This window comes from Salvelinus alpinus, chromosome 30 (genome assembly GCF_045679555.1).
Source record: "Salvelinus alpinus chromosome 30, SLU_Salpinus.1, whole genome shotgun sequence".
NCBI classification, from domain to species: Eukaryota; Metazoa; Chordata; class Actinopteri; order Salmoniformes; family Salmonidae; genus Salvelinus; species Salvelinus alpinus.
This window is the reverse complement of record NC_092115.1, coordinates 25,762,410-25,790,266: the sequence shown is the minus strand read 5'-3', so window position 1 is coordinate 25,790,266 and position 27,857 is coordinate 25,762,410. Positions and strand designations below refer to the sequence as shown.

Below are 27,857 nucleotides of genomic sequence, written 5' to 3'. Positions count from 1 at the left end.
TAGGCAGGCAAGCCCTTATTTCTGATGAGTAAAGTATGACTATGTTTATAGAGTCACCGAAAGAAGCAAAAGTTAAACATTTATTTAAGCGATTGGGAACATGTTCCTTAAACAATGTACAACTCAAACCAGATTTGGATTAAAACAAGCTTTTTGCTAATACATGTTCATAAATCAGCCAAGACTGGGGGGGAATAACAAAATAAAGAATTCAAACAATAAATATCACATTGCATCCAGACAAACAGCATACAAAGCAGTAAGATGTCAAATTGATCTTTTTATAAATATCAAAATAGATCCTCTATGCAAAACAATCCTGACAGTTTACATTTATTGCATAAAAATGTAGTGATAAACAAGAGAAGGTTAACGCATTAACATTGTTCTTTTCAAGTGCAATTTCCTATTAAAGTAGTTACTGCCTGGAGTATTTCAGTATATTAAAACAGGTGCCAAGGGAGTCATGAACCAAAGCACGAGTGAGAGCCATCCACACCCAACTAGTGCTGTTTGCACAGCTTATACCCAACAGAGCTGCTGACCAAAATAGGACCCACTGACAAGTGTGGTGGATCACACATTCAAGCCACACTTGAAATATTCAACACATTCCTCTATACATAGCTATAAACTTTTCATGATGGAGGACAGACATACCAGTTAAAACAAAAAATGTGATACTTTGGTAGATTCTGAACCAGTTTCTCTCTAAACAATCCTTAAACATTTTCACACCAACATATAGACCTGCCAAACATTTCAAAATGTTAAAGGTACGTACAAACGATCACATTTCCAGTGAGTGTACATTTAAACAAACTATTGTTTTACTGGTAAGTTCACTGTTTAAGTAAGTGCTCTGTAATGTAAATTTTTATTAGTCTCCATAAGAAACCTCAGTAGTCTGGTAAACCACTCATTAACTAGCCCTTTAATAAAAATGGTAAGGATCTATTCCCTACACCTTGGCTTGGACTCGTTCTTCTGAAACGCACAATCGTCTAGTACAAAAATACTACCAGTCACAATGAATCTTAAGGCAGGGATCTCAATGTTGGGAAGGCAGTGAGTATGCCGTTTTCCCATTCAGACCACAACCCTTTCTCCATGTTAAGAGTGTTAGATGTCTTACTTTCATATCATGTACAGTTGAAGTCGGACGTTTACATACACTTAGGTTGGAGTAATTAAAACTTGTTTTTCAACCACTCCACAAATTTCTTGTTAACAAACTATAGTTTTGGCAAGTCGGTTAGGACATCAACTTTGTGCACGACACAAGTAATTTTTCCAACAATTGTTTACAGACAGATTATTTCACTGTATCACAATTCCGGTGGGTCAGAAGTTTACATACACTAAGTTGACTGTGCCTTTAATGCCTTTAAACAGCTTGGAAAATTCCATGGCTTTAGAAGCTTCTGATAGCCTAATTGACAACATTTGAGTCAATTGTAGGTGTACCTGTGGATGTATTTCAAGGCCTACCTTCAAACTCAGTGCCTCTTTGCTTGACATCATTGGACAATCAAAAGAAATCAGCCAAGACCTCAGAAAAGAAAATGGTAGACCTCCAGTAGTCTGGTTCATCCTTGGAGCAATTTCCAAAAGCCTGAAGCTATCACGTTCATCTGCACAAACAATAGTACGCAAGTATAAACACCATGGGCCCACACAGCCGTCATACCGCTCAGGAAGGAGACGCTGTCTGTCTCCTAGAGATGAACGTACTTTGATGCGGAAAGTGCAAATCAATCCCAGAACCTTGTGAAGATGCTGGAGGAAACAGTTACAAAAGTATATATATCCACAGTAAAACGAGTCCTATATCGACAACCTGAAAGGCCGCTCAGCAAGGAAGAAGACACTGCTCCAAAACCTCCATAAAAAAGGCAGACTACGGTTTGCAACTGCACATGGAGACAAAGATCGCACTTTTTGGAGAAATGTCCTCTGGTCTGATGAAACAAAAATAGAACTGTTTGCCCATAATGACCATCGTTATATTAGGAGGAAAAAGGGGGAGGCTTGCAAGCCGAAGAACACCATCCCAACCGTGAAGCACGGGGTGGCAGCATCATGTTGTGGGGTGCTTTGCTGCAGGAGGGCCTGGTGCACTTCACAAAATAGATGGCACCCTGATGACAGAAAATTGTGGATGTATTGAAGCAACATCTCAAGACATCAGTCAGGAAGTTAAAGCTTGGTCGCAAATGGGTCTTCCAAATGGACAATGACCCCAAGCATACTTCCAAAGTTGTGGCAAAATGGCTAAAGGACAACAAAGTCAAGGTATTGAAGTGGCCATCACAAAGCCCTGACCTGAATCCTATAGAAAATTTGTGGGCAGAACTGAAAAAGCATGTGCGAGCAAGGAGGTCTACAACCTGACTCAGTTACACCAGCTCTGTCAGGAGGAATGGGCCAAAATGTACCCAACTTATTGTGGAAAGCTTGTGGAGGGCTACCCGAAACGTTTGACCCAAGTTAAACAATTTAAAGGCAATGCTGCCAAATACTAATTGAGTGCATGTAAACTTCTGACCCACTGGGAATGTGATGAAATAAATATAAGCTGAAATAGATATCTGCTTTTATTCTGACATTTCACATTCTTAAAATAAAGTAGTGATCCTAACTGACCTAAGACAGGGAATTTTTACAAGGATTAAATGTCAGGAATTGTGAAAGACTGAGTTTAAATGTATTTGGCTAAGGTGTATGTAAACATCCGACTTCAACTGTACATGTACTCCCATGCATTTCCCTATGGGGCAGAATATAATCACAATAAAACATTAAGGAGTAGGCAGTGATTTAAAACCAGCATACACACAAATAACCTCAAGGAATTAGAAGACCCCTGGTTTAGGGACACCTTTAAGAAAAAAACACACTTTTCAGTATATTAAATAAAAACAATCTTGAAAAAATTATCTCTATCTGCAAAGCATCGATTAAGATGATCTGAGGGTCTCTCTGAGGAGTGTCTCTCTCAACGCGCCTTTTCTCCATGACCTGTTTTAGTCCTAGATGTCACACCTAAGATGGCAGTTCTGTGGAGGCGTGTATGGCCGTACATGGCACCAGTACAATGGGACTCAGATGGCCTCCGTTTGTGGCTGGGCTGAGGGTGACAGTGGAACAGGAGGTCTGTTGCTGCTGCATGCCCTCCTGGTCCTCAGCCTCCATCTCCTCACACATAGACACTACGCCCCTACTGTCCTCCACTGGGCCTCCATTCTGGGCCTGCATGGGGTAGAAGAAGTGTTTGTCCTTGTCCTCCACTGGGCTCCCTTGGCTGCTGGAGCAGTCCATAGCCTCTGCACTGTCACTGGGCATGGGAGAGGGAAACCAGCTCTCATCTACTCTGTTCTCCTCCTCTTTCTTTACAGTTTCTTGAACTCCATGGTATGGCGGGATCTCCATCACAGCATATTTCCTGGCCCAGGCGCTGAACACCTTCTGCCTGACCTCTTGGCCCAGCTGGGCCGGGTCACACTTGTAGACAGTGGCAGAGAGGGTACAAGAGGCTGGGGGGCAGGAGCCATCTGAGAGGGCCAGCTGCGGGGAGGCGGGCAGAGAGCGGCACTGCCTGCCAGTGAACCAGGTCTCCTGCCACATGCCCGGGTGGACGGGGGCTCCAGAGTGGGTTTGGGTCCCAGAGGAAAACACGCTGTCCTGGAGAGAGTGCAAGTCAAACATCAGGGAGAACACTGACTTACTTGGCACGTCAAAGAACTTGATCTTGCCTCCGCACAGGTCCTCACGGGCATTGAAGGGGTTGATCTTGCGGGCCCCTGGCATGGCCCTGGGGCCCGGGTTGTAGTAAGGGTCATGGACATTGACTTTCCTGCCTGGCTTGCGGGAGAAGATGTCTGACTGGCTGCGGGAGAGCCAGATGTTGCGACGAGGACGCGGCGATTTGGGAGGGATCTTGTCGTCCTGCAGACCCAACGAGTTTAACCTCTTAATCCCCTGGACCTTTTCACCTGGACCTGGAGAGAGAGGGAGAGAGAAGCAACAGTCAAACATCTCTTCCTCACAACACATGGGATTGTTATGAAGTGTAAGTTCCCAATGTAAACACCAGGGGGCAATATAAACCAAGAACGACAGTACAGGCAAGAGAAACAAACAAGGCACAGTCAAATTTTTACATTGAAGTAAATTGCATAGGTGGAAACATATGCAAATCATTTATAAGATATAATGTAGAAATACTAAAATGGACTGGGAAGCCGAAGGTAAACAAACAGTGAAGAGTGAGTGACTGGCCGAGGAAGGATAACTAGCTAAACAAAAGCAAAGTCCAGACCCAATACTCCCATGAACCAAATTAGAAATGAAATAGAATCCAACATACTCTGTGTATACATGGTGGTTCCCACTTAGCAACATTACTGTAGCTTATTCTTTGTTTCACAGAATAGGGTGTTTGAGAAACACTTAAGAGCTTAGAAATGTACGTCATGTGAAATTGTAGTAAGGCAACTTGAACCTGCAAGCAAACACTATCATAACAGTAGAGGAAAGGACTGGGGAAAGTAAATTACTCTTTGGGACAGAGCTGGGAGGGAAAGGACAGCCCTGGCTTGCCACTGGACCTATTTAGAGTAGGCCTGAGGTACATCCAAAATGGCAGCCTATTCCCTATATAGTGTGAGCCCTGGTCAAAAGTAGTACACTATAAAGGGAATAGGGTGTAATTTGGGAGGCAACCCTAGGGGATACGCAACAGGCAGATTACAATGTGGAGCAGCTACTGGCAGCCTCACTGCTGCTTGGTTTACAGCTTCTTCCTGGTTCCAAGAAACCATTTGTCTGCACTGTGCAGTCTTGACACTGTGCAAGAAACTGGTTGTCAAGTGGTGCAAGACTGCAGGTGAACACATGGCAGTCAGGGGGAGTTGCCGCTATGAAAACCAATAATGTCAGGCGAGGTTTTAATGCCTGTACAATTGCAACTGCAACACTAGATCACAGACTTGGAGATTCAAAATCATGTGTAGTGGACATTGAAGGGAAAGTGGTAACTGAGGGGCATATTTACACTGTTGTAACTGTTTTAGGGAGTTCATCTGGTGGTGATGTTTATGGTTTTGATAATGCTAATGTTATGCTATCCTCATAAAATTCAACTCGAGAATGAATAAAACAGTCCCACTGCCTTGGCATTCAGGCTTCTGAAGGGGCTTTAGATATGAGGTGATTGGAGACATCACCTTTGGGGATGGTCTTCTTGTCATTTTCCCCACTGAGGGGGATCCTCTCTCGTCCAGACTCCTCTGCCTTCAGCCGACACCGGATCTCCTCCAGCCTCTTGACGAGCTCAGGGAATGAGGGCCGCAGCTTGGGGTCCATCTGGAGAGAGGGGATAGAGTAGCCAGGTCAAACAAGATAAGGGGTTACTACTAAATCAGATTCATTCTAATCAGATTATGTTACTAGTTTCTATTCCACACAATTAAATACACATTTTGGAAGCAGTCGTGTGTTTTGGAATAATTAAGAGATTGAGGGCCGACTCACGTTGCAGCAGTTGAAGGCCAGCTGTAGGAAGTCATGGGGACAGTCTCCTACCATGTGCTGGAAGGCATGATAATCCAGGCCAAAGTTCTATCAGGGAGGGAGTAGGGGGAGAGGTCAGACAGGAAATCCATACTTTGGGATGTTATCCATGTTCATCTATTTTTGGCATCTAACCCAACATATTGAAAGAGCTGTGCTCTTCTAAACCACCCCTGGTGCCAACATCATGTCAACTAGACCCGACATGAGTGTAATGAGTGTTAGTCTTATGTAATGTCAGGATGTATCAAGGTGATAGAGGACAGAAAACGGAGCAATCCTCACTTCAGTGCGAGGAAGGTAATCAGGGTCAGCCTGTATTCGGGCGATGATCTCACAGAGGACAATACCGTAGGAGAACACATCCGCCTGGAAATGGAAGAAAACAGAGACACAGACATTTAAGATGAGTTCTTAGCTTGGGTGGGTTGATGTGTAGGAGACAAGTGGTCCGGTTTAGTTCAGGGAGAGGTCAAGGTTTAGAGTTCAGAAGTCAGGGACCTACCTTCTCATTGTAGGGTTCATCTCTCAGCACCTCGGGAGCCATCCAGAAGGGAGAGCCCACCACCGCCAGCTTCTCCCCCTCACCACTGCAGGCACAACACAAGTACAGAAAGAAAGACGTTAGACTGGAGGTTATGTCTTTTGGGTTAGAGAATAATGCAATTAATTACTTCATTCAATTTGACCATTTTTATCACAACAATTAGCGGACAAACCAAACATTTGATGTTCCTTCTCCATGACTGTTTTGAGGAACACGTTTATTCATGATCAGGTACAGTGCCTTGCAATTTTCTTTCCAGACCCCTTTGGAATTCTTCACATTTTATTGTGTTACAAAGCACGATTAAAATTGATTTAACTGTAATTTTTTGACAACAATCCAGACAAAATATTCAGTAACGTCAAAGTGGAAGATTTTTTTTGTTTGTTTTTTAAAGAATAAAAATGTAATAACTAAAATATAGTCGTTGCATAAGTATTCAGCTCCCTAAGTCCATACATGTTAAGAGTCACCTTTGGCAGCAATTACAGCTAAGAGTCTTCTTGGGTAAGTCTCCAAGAGATTTGCACACCTTGATTGTGCAATATTTGCCTATTATTCTTTTCAGAATTCTTCAAGCTCTGTCATGATGTTGGGGATCATGCTTAGCCAGCAATTTTCAAGTCTTGGCTTGCCATAGTATTTCAAGCTGATTTAAGTCAATACTGTTACTTGGCCACTTAGGAACCGTCACTGTCTTCTTGGTAAGCAACTCGTGTAGATTTGGTCTTTGGTCGTAAGTTATTGTCCTGCTGAAAGGTGAATTCCTCTCCCAGTCTCTGGTGTAAAGCAGACTGAAGCAGATTTTCCTCTAGGATGATGCCAGTGCTTAGCCCTATCCAGTTTATTTTAATCCTGAAAAACTCCCCAGTATTTTCCGATGTCAAGAATACCCATACCATGATGCAGCAACCACAATGCTTGAAAATAAGGAAGCAGTTACTCAGTGATGTGTTGATTTGCCCCAAACATAGGGCTTTGCATTTAAGCCAGAAAGTGTATTCCTTTGCCATGTGTTTTTGCATTATTACTTTATTGCCTAGTTGCATACAAGATGCAGGTTTTGGAATATTTGTATTCTTTTCACTCTGTCATTATTGTGGAGTCACTACAATGTTGATCCATCCTGTTCTCTCTCATCACAGCCAATGAACTCTAGCCATTTTAAAATCATCAAATGGCCTCACATGCTGAGTAGACCGGGCGTGCGCATGCGTCCACGTGCATATTGATTTTGTCAGGCCACAGACGCGATCAGGACGCGCTAGTTGAAATATCAAAATGAACTCTGAACCACCTATATTCATTTGGGGACAGGTCAAAACGCATGAAACATTCATGGCCATTTAGCTAGCTAGCTTGCTGTTGCTAACTAATTTGTCCAGGGATATAAACATTGGGTTATTATTTTACCTGAAATGCACAAGGTCCTCTACTCCGATAATTAATCCACAGATAAAAGGGTAAACCTAGTTAGTTTCTAGTAATCTCTCCTCCTTCAGTCTTCTTTGGATTTTATATGGCGGTTGGCAACCAACTTTAAGGTGCATTGCCACCTTAATGCAGACGAGCAGTTTGGATGAAATGATTGAATAACATGTATGTGTAAATATAAATTGCAAAGCTCGTGCAAGTAACGCGAGCTGTGTGGTCAGCATGTCATGGTAACATCCCTAAGCAGTTTCATTCCTGTACTGCAGCTCAGAATGATGACCATCTTTGATCTGTCTAGGTGGTTTAATACATAATGCACAGCTTAAAGAGAGTCAATGTCTGATTTGTTATTGTTACCCATCTACCAATCACTGCCCTTCTTTATAAGGATTTTGAAATAATCTGTGTTTGAAATTCAATACTTGACTGAGGGACCTTACAGATGTATGCATGGGGAACAGAGGAAGGGGTAGTCATTTTTTTTATGTCAACCCCTATTATTTCACACAGAGTTAGTCTAGGATTTTTTGGGGGGTGATTTGTTAAGCCAAATTTTACTCTTAACTAATTTAGGCTTGCCTAAACCAAGGGGCTGAATACTTATAGAAAGGCTATATTGTAGTTGTTTAATTTTGTATTAATAAAATCCTCCACTTTGACAGAGAATTGTGTATATTGTTGAGTAACAATTGACATATAAATACATTTTAATCATCCTACTTTGTAACACAATAAAATGTGAAGAAATCCAAGGGGTCTGAATACTTTTGCAAGGCATATGTAATAAGTCCTAGCCAGAAGAGAGCGGGGCATTCTTAACCTGCTCTGGTATTATTAGCCTAGCGCTCCAGTTTATTCCTGACCTGAACAGCACTTCATGTTCCTTCCTAATCAAATGGCCCCCTCCTACTGGCACTTGTCCATCCCTTTACCTCCCAGTACCACATTAATTTCGTACAGAGAGATTTAACTGGACTGACTCAAAGGAGCAAATCAGATTTGTTTTAAATATATATATAATATACACACATAGAAATTGAAGTCGGAAGTCAGAAGTTTACATACACTTAGGTTGGAGTCATTAAAACTCGTTTTTCAACCACTCCACAAATTTCTTGTTAACAAACTAAAGTTTTGGCAAGTCGGTTAGGACATCTACTTTGTGCATGACAAGTAATTTTTCCAACAATTGTTTACAGATACAGTGAAATAATCTATCACAATTCCAATGGGTCAGAAGATTACATACACTAAATTGACTGTGCCTTTAAACAGCTTGGAAAATTTCAGAAAATTATGTCATGGCTTTAGAAGCTTCTGATAAGCTAATTGACATAATTTGAGTCAATTGGAAGTGTACCTGTGGATGTATTTCAAGGCCTACCTTCAAACTCAGTGCCTCTTTGCTTGATATCATGGGAAGAATCTAAATAAAATCCGCCAGGAGCTCAGAAAAAAAATTGTAGACCTCCACAAGTCTGGTTCATCCTTGGAGCAATTTCCAAACGCCTGAAGGTACCACGTTCATCTGTACAAACAATAGTACGCAAGTATAAACAGCATGGAACCACGCAGCCGTCATACCGCTCAGGAAGGAGAAGCGTTCTGTCTCCTAGAGATGAACGTACTTTGATGCGGAAAGTGCAAATCAATCCCAGAACAGCAGCAAAGGACCTTATAAAGATGCTGGAGGAAACCGGTACAAAAGTATCTATATCCACAGTAAAACGAGTCCTATAATCGACATAACCTGAAAGGCCGCTTAGCAAGGAAAAAGCCACTGCTCCAAACCCGCCATAAAAAAGCCAGACTACGGTTTGCAACTGCACATGGGGACAAAGATCGCACTTTTTGGAGAAATGTCCTCTGGTCTGATGAAACAAAAATAGAACTGTTTGCCCATAATGACCATCGTTATGTTTGGAGGAAAAAGGGGGATGCTTGCAAGCCGAAGAACACCATCCCAACCGTGAAGCACGGGGGTGGTAGCATCATGTTGTGGGGGTGCTTTGCTGCAGGAGGGACTGGTAAACTTCACAAAATAGATGGCATCATGTGGAAAATTATGTGGATATATTGAAGCAACATCAAGACTGTCAGGAAGTTAAAGCTTGGTTGCAAATGGGTCTTCCAAATGGACAATGACCCCAAGCATGCTTCCAAAGTTGTGGCAAAATGGCTAAAGGACAATAAAGGCAAGGTATTGGAGTGTCCATCACAAAGCCCTGACTTCAGTCCTATAGAACATTTGTGGGCAGGACTGCGAAAGCGTGTGCGAGCAAGGAGGCCTACAAACCTGACTCAGTTGCACCAGCTCTGTTAGGAGGAATGGGCCAAAATTCACCCAGTTTATTGTGGGAAGCTTGTGGAAGGCTACCCGAAACGTTTGACCCAAGTTAAACAGTTTAAAGGCAATGACCCACTGGGAATGTGATGAAAGAAATAAAAGCTGAAATAAATAATTCTCTCTACTATTATTCTGACATTTCACATTCTTAAAATAAAGTGGTGATCCTAACTGACCTAAGACAGGGAATTCTTAATATAATTAAAATGTCAGGAATTGTGAAAAACTGAGTTGAAATGTATTTGGCCAAGGTGTGTGTAAACTCCCGACTTCAACTGTGTGTATGTGGGATTTACAGTGGGGCAAAAAAGTGTTTAGTCAGCCACCAATTGTGCAAGTTCTCCCACTTAAAAAGATGAGAGGCCTGTAATTTTCATCATAGGTACACTTCAACTATGACAGACAAAATGAGAAAAAAAATCCAGAAAATCACATTGTAGGATTTTTAATGAATTTATTTGCAAATTATGGTGGAAAATAAGTATTTGGTCAATAACAAAAGTTTCTCAATACTTTGTTATATACCCTTTGTTGGCAATGACAGAGGTCAAACGTTTTCTGTAAGTCTTCACAAGGTTTTCACACACTGTTGCTGGTATTTTGGCCCATTCCTCCATGCAGATCTCCTCTAGAGCAGTGATGTTTTGGGGCTGTTGCTGGGCAACACGGACTTTCAACTCCCTCCAAAGATTTTCTATGGGGTTGAGATCTGGAGACTGGCTAGGCCACTCCAGGACCTTGAAATGCTTCTTACGAAGCCACTCCTTCGTTGCCCGGGCGGTGTGTTTGGGATCATTGTCATGCTGAAAGACCCAGCCACGTTTCATCTTCAATGCCCTTGCTGATGGTAGGCTTTGTTACTTTGGTCCCAGCTCTCTGCAGGTCATTCACTAGGTCCCCCCGTGTGGTTCTGGGATTTTTGCTCACCGTTCTTGTGATCATTTTGACCCCACGGGGTGAGATCTTGCGTGGAGCCCCAGATCGAGGTAGATTATCAGTGGTCTTGTATGTCTTCCATTTCCTAATAATTGCTCCCACAGTTGATTTCTTCAAACCAAGCTGCTTACCTATTGCAGATTCAGTCTTCCCAGCCTGGTGCAGGTCTACAATTTTGTTTCTGGTGTCCTTTGACAGCTCTTTGGTCTTGGTCATAGTGGAGTTTGGAGTGTGACTGTTTGAGGTTGTGGACAGGTGTCTTTTAAACTGATAACAAGTTCAAACAGGTGCCATTAATACAGGTAACGAGTGGAGGACAGAGGAGCCTCTTAAAGAAGAAGTTACAGGTCTGTGAGAGCCAGAAATCTTGCTTGTTTGTAGGTGACCAAATACTTATTTTCCACCATAATTTGCAAATAAATTCATAAAAAATCCTACAATGTGATTTTCTGGATTTTTTTTTCTCATTTTGTCTGTCATAGTTGAAGTGTACCTACGATGAAAATTGCCTCTCTCATCTTTTTAAGTGGGAGAACTTGCACAATTGGTGGCTGACTAAATACTTTTTTGCCCCACTGTATGTATGTATGTATGTATGTATGTATGTATGTATGTATGTATGTATGTATATATATATATATATATATATATATATACACTGCTCAAAAAAATAAAGGGAACACTTAAACAACACAATGTAACTCCAAGTCAATCACACTTCTGTGAAATCAAACTGTCCACTTAGGAAGCAACACTGATTGACAATAAATTTCACATGCTGTTGTGCAAATGGAATAGACAAAAGGTGGAAATTAAAGGCAATTAGCAAGACACCCTCAATAAAGGAGTGATTCTGCAGGTGGTGACCACAGACCACTTCTCAGTTCCTATGCTTCCTGGCTGATGTTTTGGTCACTTTTGAATGCTGGCGGTGCTCTCACTCTAGTGGTAGCACGAGACGGAGTCTACAACCCACACAAGTGGCTCAGGTAGTGCAGCTCATCCAGGATGGCACATCAATGCGAGCTGTGGCAAGAAGGTTTGCTGTGTCTGTCAGCGTAGTGTCCAGAGCATGGAGGCACTACCAGGACACAGGCCAGTACATCAGGAGACGTGGAGGAGGCCGTAGGAGGGCAACAACCCAGCAGCAGGACCGCTACCTCCGCCTTTGAGCAGGAGGAGCACTGCCAGAGCCCTGCAAAATGACCTCCAGCAGGCCACAAATGTGCATGTGTCTGCTCAAACGGTCAGAAACAGACTCCATGAGGGTGGTATGAGGGCCCGACGTCCACAGGTGGGGGTTGTGCTTACAGCCCAACACCGTGCAGGACGTTTGGCATTTGCCAGAGAACACCAAGATTGGCAAATTCGCCACTGGCGCCCTGTGCTCTTCACAGATGAAAGCAGGTTCACACTGAGCACATGAGCACATGTGACAGACGTGACAGAGTCTGGAGACGCCGTGGAGAACGTTCTGCTGCCTGCAACATCCTCCAGCATGACCGGTTTGGCGGTGGGTCAGTCATGGTGTGGGGTGGCATTTCTTTGTGGGGCCGCACAGCCCTCCATGTGCTCGCCAGAGTTAGCCTGACTGCCATCAGGTACCGAGATGAGATCCTCAGAGCCCTTGTGAGACCATATGCTGACACATGCACATTTGTGGCCTGCTGGAGGTCATTTTGCAGGGCTCTGGCAGTGCTCCTCCTGCTCAAAGGCGGAGGTAGCGGTCCTGCTGCTGGGTTGTTGCCCTCCTACGGCCTCCTCCACATCTCCTGATTTACTGGCCTGTCTCCTGGTAGTGCCTCCATGCTCTGGACACTACGCTGACAGACACAGCAAACCTTCTTGCCACAGCTCGCATTGATGTGCCATCCTGGATGAGCTGCACTACCTGAGCCACTTGTGTGGGTTGTAGACTCCGTCTCGTGCTACCACTAGAGTGAGAGCACCGCCAGCATTCAAAAGTGACCAAAACATCAGCCAGGAAGCATAGGAACTGAGAAGTGGTCTGTGGTCACCACCTGCAGAATCACTCCTTTATTGGGGGTGTCTGGCTAATTGCCTATAATTTCCACCTTTTGTCTATTCCATTTGCACAACAGCATGTGAAATTTATTGTCAATCAGTGTTGCTTCCAAAGTGGACAGTTTGATTTCACAGAAGTGTGATTGACTTGGAGTTACATTGTGTTGTTTAAGTGTTCCCTTTATTTTTTTGAGCAGTGTATATATATATATATATATATATATTTTTTTTACCTTGGGATTCAATTTGAGTCTTGATCATGTCATGGTCATGTTTGATAAATAAGTGTTTCCGTGGAAATGACTTACTCTTGGTTGGGAATCTTCTCAGCAAGACCAAAGTCCCCTACAACTGCCGTGTAGCCATTCTCCTCAGACTTGATCAGGCAGTTCTGAGGATAAACAGTGAGCATACATTCCATCATTAGCTTCCATCAAAGCTCCCATGCACAAGAAGCCGATTTAGCCAGATAATCACATCTTACAATAACATATGTACTCTGCAGAAAACCAGTTTCCAACTCCCAAGGTTTGAAGAACAGAAACAGAAGCGTGTGTTGCTGTATATAAAGGCTGACTAGATCGATGATTCTTATCTCGGTTGTAGAAAGGAGACACAGGTGCATCTGAAATTGCAACCTATTCCCTATATAGTGCACCAGAAAAGTAGTGCACTTGGTAGGGAATAGGTTGCCATTTTGGACGCATACATCCACAGTTAACAGCCACCCACTTTGGAGGTTAGGTCCCGGTGGAAAATGCCTTTGGAGTGCAGGTAGCCCAGGCCATTGGCAATCTCACAGGCCAGCTTGAGCCTGGTAGCCCAGCTCAGAGGTTTGTCGCTGTCCAACAGCTGCTCCAGATTCCCACCGTTGATGTACTGCAGAAAGGTCGAGAGAGAAAGCACAATGCTCCCATTATTAAAATTAGGCTTCAGTACAAAAGTACACATTACGAGTAGGCCTAAATGCACATTATCTCAAATTCAATTCCCATATATAGGCCTACCCTATATAAAAAGGTAGAGAAAAGGTACTGCACTATAAGTCAAGTCATTGTTACAGCATCCTGTCGGTCATTTGGGGCTACTCTACACACCACTCCATTCCATTCCGAAAGACAGGTCAAAGAACTCAATTGAGTTACTCTGAGCGCTCTAAACATAGCATCAATCTAATGCCAGGCACATTTGGGGACAGTGACAGACACAGACGGGACTGTGTGCAGGGAAAGCAAAGTGAAGTGGGAATCTGCTAGAAAGTAGTTCTCTCTTTTATGTTGTGCATGTCAGCTTTAATCATGACAGGCTTGGCTGTCCCATATACAGAACTACTATGTGACAATTAATTACAGAGAGAAATGAAAGTTGACAAGAGTAACGAAGAGAGTAAAACAGATTGACTGACCTCATTTCTCTGGGCCTCCCCAGTGGTTCTAGACTGTTGTGTTTTCGTTTTCTTGGCAAACTGTCACAATGACTTCATTGATGGCTTAGGAAAGTTAACATTACTCAAAAGTGTCTGTGTTCACACAGCTGGAACTGTAAATATCACAGCCTACACCTTTTAATGGGATTAGTGAGCAGAATTGGGTCTGCCCAAAGTGAAGAGGTTACAACGTCACTCAATTTTGACTTGTGCTTCAGTCTACCTTTGTTCAGGTAGAATGTTTGAAGTAGGCCTGATAATAAGTCAACCCAGACAATATACTGTCCAGGTAGGCCTATAGTTTACCACAGGACATGCATGCGATACAAGTGAAACAAATTGTTGGATATGCATGTCCATGAGTCTAAGCTTAGGCACTAAAAGCCCCCCACGCTGTAAGGCTCTCTACACTACCTCCTCTGTCTTCCCTCCCCCTGCCCTGCAGACCATTCCCAAACCCAGACGCAGGAGAGGATTACGTCGGCTTTACCTTACAAATTCCTCTGTAGCCCCCCTGCATCTGTCGTCTGCATGCCTAATGCTCCACTAGGAGCCTCCCCTAAATGGGTGAAGCCCATACAAATCTTGCTGCCAGTCGGTCTGTGTGGATATGATCCACTCCATGCATCCAGTAGGTTTATAGACGAGACTCTCCAGATCAGAGGAGTGAGCGAAGCAGCGTAAGCCAAAGCTAGGCACACAGGGAGGCCCAATTTAGGTTATAAGGCCACATCACATCACCTCACCTCCACCCCAAACCCTTACACTGTCACCCAGAGAAGGGAGTGTGAGGCCATTGACACGTGATCACAGATCAGAGACAGCAGGAGCAGTGGACAATAGGAGAAGAGGGGCAAAACTCAGGAAGTTGAAATGTCTTAACATGATAGAGTAACAAATCTACACGGATGCTATTCTTAGAATTTCTCAACTGATATTATTGACCAGCTGAGGAAACTTTCCTCAAACTAAAGAAAAGCCGGGGGACTATGGGGGGAAAAAAGCTAAGAAAGATGGAAAGAAAATGGGAATTTCATTGTCTCGTGACCACTGCAAACATCTTCAAATAATGTTGTAATCCCCAAGTGGGTCATGGATTACCCAGATTATAATGCTCCTAATCGGTATTTGCCTAATGTGTAGCCTATATCTATCAAGCAGTGGGAAAGCAGTGCAGAGGTTACTGTGCCAACCCAACGGGCCCAATGAGCTTTATACGGAGGAGTGATTGTATCTAAGCCTGTGGCTGCACAGTAACTTGACTCTTCATTTCCTACCATGGAGGTCCGTCAGGCCGCTCGCTAAATTCAGGATCCAGTCAGAGTAAACAGCACTGGTAGCTAGCAGCTAGTTCTGATAACACAGCAGTAGCTACAAAACATAACCACATGATGCAGTGTTTTCAGTATTCACAGCCTGTGGCTTTAGGCTGCTGACATCAAAGCCCAAGAGACTGGGGGTGGGGTGAGCAGAACCGATAGACTGTGAGAGCGGCATCAGAGACCTTTCCCTCTCTCCCTCCCTATTCATCTCCATGGATCCACATATTGGATAACTTCCTGCTATCGCTCACTTGACACGAGTGCTTTGGTGAATGTGATGTGGCAGACAGTCGTAAAGCTTTTTCCCTAACTAATCAACGCTAATCATTAGCAACAAGAGAGCATGGACACACACACGGGTTAAAAATAAGATGAGCTTGAAAACAAACCTTAGCCCTAATGGAACCCATCCCCTGGCTGCTCATTGAGAACATCAACACACACAGCTTTATTTGTGCACATGTAAACTGTGCCTTCAGGCGAACACAAGGTTCTTTCAATTACAGGCCCCTGTACTGGGTGATGTGTCAATGTTCACCTGAGAAAAACCCCTGGGCACACAGTCAAACACCTTTTCATTATATTCACACTGCTAGGTCACCTTTTAGAGGGTTCTACTTGTCTGAGACTTACTCATGTAATATAACATCAAACTGACTGTCCTGCAACATGACTCAGAGGAATATGACAGTATTAGCTACATTAAAAGTAAAACACATCTCGGCCTATACTGATGCTTGAGGACCCATCACGTTTCTAGAATCACATTCCATTATCGAGTGGACAGAAAACTGAATAAGAACACAGAGTGTCTCAACGTTCCAATCTGAAACGTGACAGCCAGCGACAGTCAGCCTACACCTGAGATACCCATCTATAGGAGGCTCTAAGACACAAAGGAGAACAGCGGTTCCTCTTACCTCAGTCAGAGCATGGAGCTGGCCTTCCTGAACACACACACCCATGAACCTAGAGGAAGACAAAACAAAGAAAAAAAGATTGGTCATGTTTCCATGTAACTACCACAGTGATACATGTGGTGGAGACATATTTCCTGTTGTGCTTCTCTCACGTTGCCAATTTCTTTTTGAATCTTGATCTATATTGACATGACTAAGCTATGGGGGTCCAGAATAAAACATTTGAGTGGGCCTATATATATATATATATATATATATACAGTGGGGAGAACAAGTATTTGATACACTGCCGATTTTGCAGGTTTTCCTACTTACAAAGCATGTAGAGGTCTGTAATTTTTATCATAGGTACACTTCAACTGTGAGAGACGGAATCTAAAACAAAAATCCAGAAAATCACATTGTATGATTTTTAAATAATTAATTTGCATTTTATTGCATGACCTAAGTATTTGATCACCTACCAACCAGTAAGAATTCCGGCTCTCACAGACCTGTTAGTTTTTCTTTAAGAAGTCCTCCTGTTCTCCACTCATTACCTGTATTAACTGCACCTGTTTGAACTCGTTACCTGTATAAAAGACACCTGTCCACACACTCAATCAAACAGATTCCAACCTCTCCACAATGGCCAAGACCAGAGAGCTGTGTAAGGACATCAGGGATAAAATTGTAGACCTGCACAAGGCTGGGATGGGCTACAGGACAATAGGCAAGCAGCTTGGTGAGAAGGCAACAACTGTTGGCGCAATTATTTGAAAATGGAAGAAGTTCAAGATGACGGTCAATCACCCTCGGTCTGGGGCTCCATACAAGATTTCACCTCGTGGGGCATCAATGATCATGAGGAAGGTGAGGGATCACCCCAGAACTACACGGCAGGACCTGGTCAATGACCTGAAGAGAGCTGGGACCACAGTCTCAAAGAAAACCATTAGTAACACACTACGCCGTCATGGATTAAAATCCTGCAGCGCACGCAAGGTCCCCCTGCTTAAGCCAGTGCATGTCCAGGCCTGTCTGAAGTTTGCCAATGACCATCTGGATGATCCAGAGGAGGAATGGGAGAAGGTCATGTGGTCTGATGAGACAAAAATAGAGCTTTTTGGTCTAACTCCACTCGCCGTGTTTGGAGGAAGAAGAAGTATGAGTACAACCCCAAGAACACCATCCCAACCGTGAAGCATGGAGGTGGAAACATCATTCTTTGGGGATGCTTTTCTGCAAAGGGGACAGGACGACTGCACCGTATTGAGGGGAGGATGGATGGGGCCATGTATCGCGAGATCTTGGCCAACAACCTCCTTCCCTCAGTAAGAGCATTGAAGATGGGTCGTGGCTGGGTCTTCCAGCATGACAACGACACGAAGCACACAGCCATGGCAACTAAGGAGTGGCTCCGTAAGAAGCATCTCAAGGTCCTGGAGTGGCCTAGCCAGTCTCCAGACCTGAACCCAATAGAAAATCTTTGGAGGGAGCTGAAAGTCCGTATTGCCCAGCGACAGCCCCGAAACCTGAAGGATCTGGAGAAGATCTGTAGGGAGGAGTGGGCCAAAATCCCTGCTGCAGTGTGTGCAAACCTAGTCAAGAACTACAGGAAACGTATGATCTCTGTAATTGCAAACAAAGGTTTCTGTACCAAATATTAAGTTCTGCTTTTCTGATGTATCAAATACTTATGTCATGCAATAAAATGCAAATTAATTACTTAAAAATCATACAATGTGATTTTCTGGATTTTTGTTTTAGATTCCGTCTCTCATAGTTGAAGTGTACCTATGATAAAAATTACAGACCTCTACATGCTTTGTAAGTAGGAAAACCTGCAAAATCGGCAGTGTATCAAATACTTGTTCTCCCCACTGTATATATATATATGTCTGTGTTTGCACAGGCAGCCAATTGCGATTAAAAAAAAAAACTAATTTGTCTTTGGACCAATCAGATCAGGTCTGAAAAAGATCTGATGTGATGGGTCAAAAGACCAATTAGTGGAAAAAATATCTGACTTGGGCTGCCTGTGTAAATGCAGCCTCGGTAGTACAAAATGTCAATCTGGCCGAAGGACAACATAGTCCTTTTGAGAGAAAAATACCGGAAATGGTTAAATATTTCTGCACTGGTGGGCTGCAAGACAAGACCAAACAAGAGGTGCAAACAAGAATGTCATTTTCAGGGGGGAAAACAAGGTTCACTCTCTTGACCTGCATTCAATCTCTTTTTACTCTCTTTTGAGGTACTGCTTACAAATCTTAACAGGCCGGAGTCACAGTCAAGTCAATTTTTTCTAAATGACACAAATTGCCTGTATCAATATCCTAACACGCGGACCAGGCCGTATGCACAGCGAGTGTTGAAGTTGAGTTTATTGAGTTATGACCCAATAAACGTGAGACTTTGTGGGTCCTCGAAAGGGTTCCTCAGACAAAGACCCCCCTCATGCTCGTCTGCCCACCCCCACAGAACTAGCTGCAACAAAGCTGTGATTGTAACACAGCACATACAGGCCCTCTCTCTTTCCCACCCACCACCTACAGCAGAATGTGAGCTCTGTAGAATAGCATCCAGTACAGAGACACATCGGGTGTTGAGAATGGCAGAAATCACGGAGAAACTTGAACAACCTCAAGGATCATGCAAAGCCTCGAACAGCCTAATCCATGAGGTTATTACATTCACAGATTAGAAATAGTTCAATATTATTGTCAATGACAACATAAAACATGGTCATACAATTATGTATCCAAAACAATATGTCCCGTCATGATGGGTTTGGTCAAATATTGATGCCCATTTTGCAGGCTCACAACGCTATACGAAAATAAAAAACAGCCTTGGTGAGAAGTGAAAAAGGAAAGGGCGTGCATGTCAATGAAATCCAAACTCAGGATGTCGTTCCAGAAAATCCATTGTTAATAGGTTTCTGACCTGCTTTCTGCGGAATCAGGGAGATCAAGGTCCCCCAACTGATTCCATTACAAAGGCGAATGTCATTTTGACAAAAAGCTACAGATCCAAGTCTCTTAAAGGATGAAGTGTTAAAAAAATTACTGATATTTAGTCACATTCTAAAAAAAAAAAATATTATTTTTTAAGACAGATTAGGCTAGAAGTCCATAAGAAAATAAGCCTATTTATGAATACGGCACCATAACTCAACTTTACTAGCCCTGTATTTTACCCAATTTTTTATATCCCCTTGAGATATAATTAATTCAACACCATTGCACAATATTGCAGAAGGAATTTTATGTTTCTTCAATGGACAGATCGCTATACAAACTATACAAAATATTGATGATGGTGGTGCGCCGAAGAAAAACTATGCCGGATATAGTTAGTGGTAGACATCATTTTGTTTCCTGGAACTCACCGGAGGATATTGGGATGGGACAGTCTGTTCATCAGTTGGACTTCTCTCAGCATGTTGGCTCGATTACTGCTCAGTTTGTTCATCTTCAGAGCCATCACCTGGCCCGACACTCTGTGGCGCACCTGCAACAAACACAACAATCCGGTCATTTAGGCGATATCTAGGAAGTTACACTGAAAATGAACACTTCTCTCTATAACCATACAGCTCCCTTATCAATATTCCCTTCTAATGAGAACACTATTCTCAAAACATGATCAATATTCCAAGATCATGGAGCATGGCTTGCTCTACCCTTGCTCTAACCTTTCATTCCAAATCCAGAAACCATAGCAATAGGGAGTCAGCAGGCCTATTTCTACTGTGAACTAGGTCAGTTACTGGACTTCCTTGCAGCATTATCTCTGATGTGATCAAAGATAAGTGGCTGACTGTCATCCACAGTTGTGCACTAGAAAGAACAATGAACCGAGGCTAAGGAAATGTAGGCTATGCTTTGGTAGAGAATACATAGCCGAACACCTACAACAATACAGAACTCTGTATATCCCTCAGCTTAAGTCGGATTGATATGCTTTCTCAGAGGGCCATAACCACAGGAAGTTATGCATTAGGGTGAGAAAATGGTGAGCTTGATCTGCTACTGCTCACTTCCTCCAGCTGAAATATTAAGACATTGAAACCAACAGTCACTAAGAATATACTAAATCGCTCCACTCAGGTCAAAGTCTGCAGGTACAATAATAGATACAATGCATATAAATGGTTATATACTGTGCATGTTATATTTTTCATAATCACTACAACCCCTTTCCTACAGATATGAGTGGTATATCAACACTGTTGGAGAGAGGAGATAAAAGGAAGTTTGAGGTACAGAAAAAGGAAGCAGACCGATCTAGGCCTTACTTATATAGCATTTGGATGAGTCTCTCCAGTGACTAATGCTTCTTCAGCCACTCTTGAAGTTCAAGTACAAAGGAGGAGCTAGTCTTCCTCTTCCCTGGAGTAAAGGAGCAGGCAGCAGATGGCCTCCTCTAGACCCCCCCACTCACACTCTTTCCCCAACAGGAGAGAAAAAAAGAGAACAGTCTGGCTCAAACAAAGACGCATAGGCTGCTCCAGCAATGTAGATCTATTGTCCCCTTGCTTAGACAGATATGGAAACCTCATTACACAGTAAATATTTGGGTCCATTAAGCACTTACAGATGCAAGTATTCTATGTCGTCAGTGAGATGACAAATCAAACTGACAAGCAACGAGGGTAAATATCGTTGCACTCATAAAGCCAAAGTCATCACATGAGCCAGAACCATAGTTCCTGTCTGCATTGTATCTCGAGCGGAAAAGACTGGAAACAGCTAGCGATGCACGATATCGGAATCGGCCGATATTAGCTAAAAATGCAAACATCGGTATCGGCTTGATGTCTAGTTTAACACCCCGATGTGCAAAACCGATGTCAAAGCTGACGTGCATACCTATATAACGTAGGTACATGACATAATGACGCCATTACGGGGGCGGCAGGGTAGCTTAGTGGTTAGAGTGTTGGACTAGTAACCGAAAGGTTGCAAGTTCAAATCCCCCAGCTGACAAGGTACAAATCTGTCGTTCTGCCCCTGAACAGGCAGTTAACCCACTGTTCCTAGGCCATCATTGAAAATAAGAATTTGTTCTTAACTGACTTGCCTAGTTAAATAAAGGTTAAAAAAATGTAATGTAAAATTTTGCGCTATACGTGCAACACAGCATTCCTAACCTGGCCCACAATGTCCGTTGTGTGGATCGAGCAGTCAAAAAGTCATTTGAAAGAGTAAGAACATTTCAGCAAGACAACTCAAAGGCGAAATCCATTAATGCCAAGATAATGGAATTCATTGCCCTTGACAATCAACCGTTCTCTGTCGTGGGCGATGTTGACTTTCAAGACTGGTCGAGCACCGGTACACACTACCAAGGGCGCTACTTTTCAGATGTTGCCCTACCGGAGTTACACAGTAATAGCGTCACTGCTATTAGCTTCACGACTGACATTTGGACCAGCGATATCAGCCCCATGAGCATGCTGAGTCTGACAGCAGTGGGTCGTCGAGGATTTCGTACTGGGGAAAGTCGTATTGTATGCTCATGAATGTGCTGGTTGTCATACCGCTGCTGCCATTTCAATGCCATTTGAGAACATGTTTGATACTTTGAAACATGAACACACTAGCTAGCTCCATTCGAACAACTGACTCGAGAAATAAGCTCATCAACTGTGCCTGCAGCAGACGTGATACCCTCGGTCACGGCACTGAAATGCCTGCTCAACAAAACTGCCGACACAGGCTATGAACAAGCGAGTCGGTGTCATTCTCTCTTTACTGTGTCGCCTCCATGGTCGATGCTATGTACAAGGACCGCTACTTCGATGCAGACAAGAAACAGGGTTTACGTGAAATGTTACATACACAGCTGGACAAGATGGAAACGGACACAGTGACAGTGCGCACCGAGGAAGAGAGGCCATGGACAGACAGAGCTGAAACTTCACTGCTTGACATGTATGATGAAATCCTGGTTGAGAATGAAACGACTGAACAAATTAACAACGAAACAGCACAGCAAGTAAGTGAAAGAAATAGGTTTTGATTATGTTTTACTGTTAATGGGGACATACGTGAATGCCAACAAAATACCTTTGTCAGTGTGGTGTGTGTGTAACCTTTATTTGACTAGGCAAGTCAGTTAAAAACAAATTCTTATTTACAATGATGGCCTACCCCGGACGACGCTGGGCCAATTGTTCACCGCCCTATGGGACTCCCAATCACGGCCAGATGTGATACAGCCTGGATTCGAACCAGGGACTGTAGTGACACCTCTTGCACTGAGATGCAGTGCCTTAGACCGCTGTGTCCATGTGTGTGTTTTAACTATTTAACTGTACTAGAATGCTTAAAAGGCCAGTAAAATGTTAAATATCGGTATTATTCTTTGGGGGGGCAAGGAAAATATCAGATATCGGTCAAAAACGTAATATCGGTGCATCACTAGAAACAGCTGATGCTATAACATTATAATGGCCCCAAGGATCAAACAACAGCGTTTATAACATGGGTGAGCGTTCAGGTGAATGGAGGAAGAAATGTATTTAGCATATGTTCAACAAGAGGAATACATGTAGGGCAGCAGGCCATAATCATGTTGAAGTTGGATGGGCATTCCCTCCCTAAAATACATGGTGTAATTACTTCCCCTCAGACAGCCTGGGGCAGGAGCCTACACGCTGCCCTCCCCCCCACCAAGTCAGTGATCGGTACTGTGTGAGTGGTGTGCATTAACCCTTTGAATTCAATGAGCAGTGAAGGAGCGGTCCCAAGGCAGACTGCTGTGACCATGCTCGGAGGCAGGCATTAGCCTACACTGTGCCGCATGGCTCCAGACCTAGCAACACCTTCACTTCTTTCAATTTAACTGAGGTTATCATTTACTATTAGATATGTAAACTGCTCAGCATTCTATTTCTGTTCCATCTGCATGTATGACTAAGATGCAAGACATGGGACATGGGTGGGTGCTGACATTATTGTGGTACTTGTGCAATCAAAAATAGAATACTCAGACTGACTTCAGTAGGTAGGGCTGAATTCTATAGTCTACACCTAATTGCATTGAAAATAAAAATGCAAATAGGCTTAACTTCCAAGAGCGCTGAGGGTGGAGGAAATGAAAACGGGAGTTACAACAAAAGTGAATGTAGGCAGTTTACTGATGTTTTGAGGTCAGGTTAAGGACTTGACCTATCAGATGTCAACAGCCATCTCTGTGCGAGTACCAACTCTGTCAGGTTGAGTTAGTGTAATTTACGATACAGCACTTACCCGAGAGCCATTGTAGCCTAACTACCAATCCCATCACTAAACCTCTTCAGAGGGAGCTCTCCGAGTCGTAACCACACCGACATGGAAATATATAAGGGCTTTTCGCACGTACCAAATCCGTCCATTGTGAGAGAACCGATCAATGTAATAGGGAGAGGCCACATGAGTATCTGCATGCTCTAAGGGCATGTCTGACCTCAATGGGGGCTGGTCCATAACCTAACATCTCTGGGTGGTTTGGAGGGAGGTGCAGGGTTTTCCTATTCTGCACAGAAGTCAATGTATTAGCTAACTGCATTGCGGACCACTAACATGTTTAATTATAGAATGAGGGCTGAACTCAGTGTATGAGATCATAGGTTTCTAAGTAATCCGGTATGTGTTCAAATGACACACCATTGCTTTACAGTAGGGATGGGCAACATTGCGGGGGGTGGGGCCACCAAAAAATCTGAACTTATCATGAGGAGCTACAATGGCTCACGGGACTGTGTACCCACATCCATACCCACACATGCAGTCAGAGCCAGCCCTAGCCTTTTGGGGGCCCTAAGGGAAATGTTGTTGCAAGGTTTTAGAGTTGATTTCCTGCAATTCTACAAAAATGTCCAATGGGGCAGAGAAATGTTTGCAGTTTTGAATATGATATCTGAGAGAGAGTGACTAACAAAATCAATTTGCCCCCCCGGGCAATAATTCAACCGTGATTATGACCATGACTACAAGTTTAGATGGCTGGCTAGACTAATTTACCAATCGATTTTTTGTTGTTGTTGCCGACATGGGTTAAGTGACTGAGAAAAACTACTGATGCACAACCAAATCTCAAAATGTCAGCCCAATTATTTTTCCACTAATTCATCTTTTGACCAAACACATCAGATCTTTTGACCAATCATGGTCAAAAGGCCAATAAGTGAAAAAATATATAAAAATGTGTCTGCCTGTAGAAACGCAGCCTACGTACTGTTTGACATGATTCTTTAGGTACAGGATGCAATTTAGGACATGTAGGTCTCACGGGGTTAAGCTTAGATTAATTTAATGTAGGGATGCCAATAATCTGAGATTTGTTTTGGTACAAAATCTCTTTCTCTGAGCAATTGTATATATATAAAATAATTTCAAAAAAATTTTTAGCATACAAGATAGCTTGGTATTTGTGTTTTTTATTTTATAGTCTGTTTTTATCATCTTTATCAAAGGTACCAATAACTTGGGGTGACTGTGTTGATATGAATTAATTAGCTGTCCTCAGACAACAACACCTACCAGCCATAAACCTCTTGCCTTTCAGGTCAAGCATAACAAACTCACCCTGTAGACCTCTGAGAAGAAGCCAGAGCCGATCCACTCGCAAATGAAGTCATCAAGGCGCGTCAGGCAGGAGAAGGCACTGATCAGGGCACGGTAGGATGAGGGGCACACTCTTCCCAGCTGAGACGGGGCCCATTCCCCTCCTCCTCCACCATCCAGGTCATCGAGCCGGTCAGGCCTCATGGAGGGGAAGCCGGCGATGGAGTTGCGCTTGTTCCGATCCATCATTGCCTCTTCACTGTGAACTCTGTGGGGGACTCCTCGATGAAAGTTTCACATTTTCGACAACTCCTTTGCAACTCTTTACAGCCCTAAGGCGAAAGAAACACAAAAATCCTATCACAGCAGGCAGACTGAGAAAATGGTGTGTTTGGGTGGTTTACAGGCTGCAGAAGACCAGCCAGAAAACACAAAAAGATGACAATTTTCAGCTGTTATCCGTAGCATCTGTATGGGAAAAAGGGTGATGTATGTACCCCTGAAGTATTGTAACTCATAAGCGTGTGTGGTGTGATCTTATACGCATGTCGTTCATTTAAGATGGAATACGTCGTGTTGCCATGAGGGGGATAATGAGCCTAATCTATTTATCACATTCCTCTGACATTTCCTACATTTTGTCCCTCAACAAGACAAAAAATAAAGACAAAAGCATTACTTTAGATGAGGTCAATCTTCTTAGACACACACGGCAGGGCTCCAACCCCACCTCTCTCAACAAGTTCACAAATAATGGCTCTAATAGGGATTGATTGTCCAATTATATGAGATTAAGCCAAGATAAAGCTAAAGTCCAAGACTGGGATCCAAAACAAACCAGGGAGCCATGAACAGGAACAGAAGGAGACATAAGAACCCCATAGTAATGATCATAGGAAGCATCCCTTTGATTTAAATTATTCAGGACCCCTGATTTTCCCAGCATGCACAGGTCTACTGAGTTTACTGAAAGGGCTGGTTGTACTCCCCTTTTCTTGAGTTAGAGACTTCATTAGAGAGGATCTATTAAACTCTGGGAAAATAATTATATTTATTTTTAATTCAGCCTCCTGCGAGATTCCCATCCCCCATCCAATCCCAAACAACTGAAATCAAATCGTCCAAAGTTACTGGACTGGTTCAGGGATCTTTTTGCTGCTTGAGCCGTATCCTTAAAAGGATGTTATCCTCCTCTACTACTAAAAGCATCTTTGCCATTTAGCATTTGTATGACAATGATCAAACACCCACTGCCAAGAATGAGTAAAATAGCCACTTGAAACAGTCAGCTTTTCAGAAGCAGAATGAATGTAGAACATATGAGGTAGTTCTTCCATTTCAATTGCTGCTAGGCCTTGTCTGGATAAAAAAGAAGAAGATGCATTTCCCTTCATTCAAAGCAGAAACAACGTATGTCATTTCAACCCTCCCACATTGTGGCTACTGTATACAGGCAAAGAGGGATTTCTCCAGTCTAAACACTAACTTCCCTCCCTAGCATCTCAGCAGTAGCTACACGTCATAACTGGTGAAAAACAATAAGGCCAGTGTGGACATAATGCATGCTTCCAAAGTGATACATCTAAGACTCAACTATAAGGAACTCCGCAAGGAAAAGTGGAGGAATTGGTACAGAGGGCTGGGCCACTAATAAATAAAAAAAACATACGGGACATCCCTGTGGTCCCCTGAGGCAATGTTTTTTTTAACCCTATACAGCTGTGTAAATGGGCTACAATAAAAGGTGTATATTGTAAATCATCCTAACAGGAGGGTCAACTGGATTTATGAGGAAGTGCAAGATTGATAATCCCCATGAAAAAAGGGATGAGTGGATGAGGGTAGAAAACATAAAGCATTATGTATATGCCTATAAATTAAAATCTTGTTAGGTTTCTGTTGTGAAATAGATAGTCAACGAATTGCATTCACCACATGAGTTATTCTTAGTTTCACTATCTGAGCCCTATCTGTTGTAAATGGTGCGTATTAGGGACGGCAACAGCATACCTGACATTCCTGAGATTTTAAATAATGACCCAGCCTTGTTCATAGATGAGGGCCCAATTTCTCCTGATCTGGAATCGTCAACCTATAACCTAGCAACTAAGATATCTTGAGCTTGGATACAATATGCTGACCAAATGATTGTCTAGTTAGTTACTAAATGGTCACATTACTGTTAGTTAATTTGAATGGCTGGCTTCGTTAACTAACGAGCTTGCTAAATTAGCTAGCAAACTCGCAGGCTGGCAGCAGTGGCAGAGTTATCAAGAGTTCTTACCTTGCCGTGTGTCATTAAAATGATGAGATGATGGACTCTTCAACAACTTGATGAAACAGGCCAAACTTAGTTCCATCTCATTGCAATAATAGCTTGCAGGCTATTTGATATACTCACCATGCACGAGCTAGTAGAGTAACGTTATCTAGCCGGCTAACTTTATTGTGGTTAGTTGGCTAGCTCGCTGGTCTAGCTAGATAACGTTAGCTAGTTTAGTTTGTCAACAGTCCAAGACAAGATGCTAGCTAAAAAACTAGAAGTTATGCAGCAAACGCCGAAGTAACTCTAGCTAACTACACGAAGTATAGTTGACCTTAAACCGTAAACTCACAGTCCCCCTTGTGTGGCATTTTGTTTTCTCATTAGTAAGACACAATTGCCGTCTGCCGTGGTTAGATATTTCAATATTTTGACAGCTCTGCTGCGCAGTGTTGGTTGGCTCCTGCAACACTCCCACTGAACTGCCCTCCTCCGCCTTTTTACGTCCAGATTGACAGCTGAAGCT

At 43.1% G+C, this 27,857-nt stretch overlaps 1 protein-coding gene across 2 annotated transcripts; it reads right to left on the bottom strand.

Moving 5' to 3' along the window:
* Positions 1–67: 67 nt before the first annotated feature.
* Positions 68–27,857, bottom strand: LOC139560221 (dual specificity testis-specific protein kinase 2-like). 2 transcript variants are annotated; one of them, XM_071376798.1, is made up of 11 exons: positions 27,353–27,857; positions 25,090–25,400; positions 19,905–20,026; positions 16,532–16,580; positions 13,596–13,742; positions 13,172–13,254; positions 6,080–6,164; positions 5,860–5,943; positions 5,536–5,622; positions 5,229–5,367; positions 68–4,001 (listed from the first exon to the last, which is right to left on the bottom strand). In XM_071376798.1, exons 2-11 carry the CDS (start codon positions 25,315–25,317, stop codon positions 3,046–3,048), a joined length of 1,980 nt encoding a protein of 659 aa, XP_071232899.1. In that variant the 5' UTR covers positions 25,318–25,400; positions 27,353–27,857; the 3' UTR covers positions 68–3,045. The 2 variants fall into 2 exon arrangements, with proteins under 2 accessions (XP_071232899.1, XP_071232900.1); XM_071376799.1 differs by lacking the exons at positions 25,090–25,400; positions 27,353–27,857 and adding an exon at positions 20,814–20,943.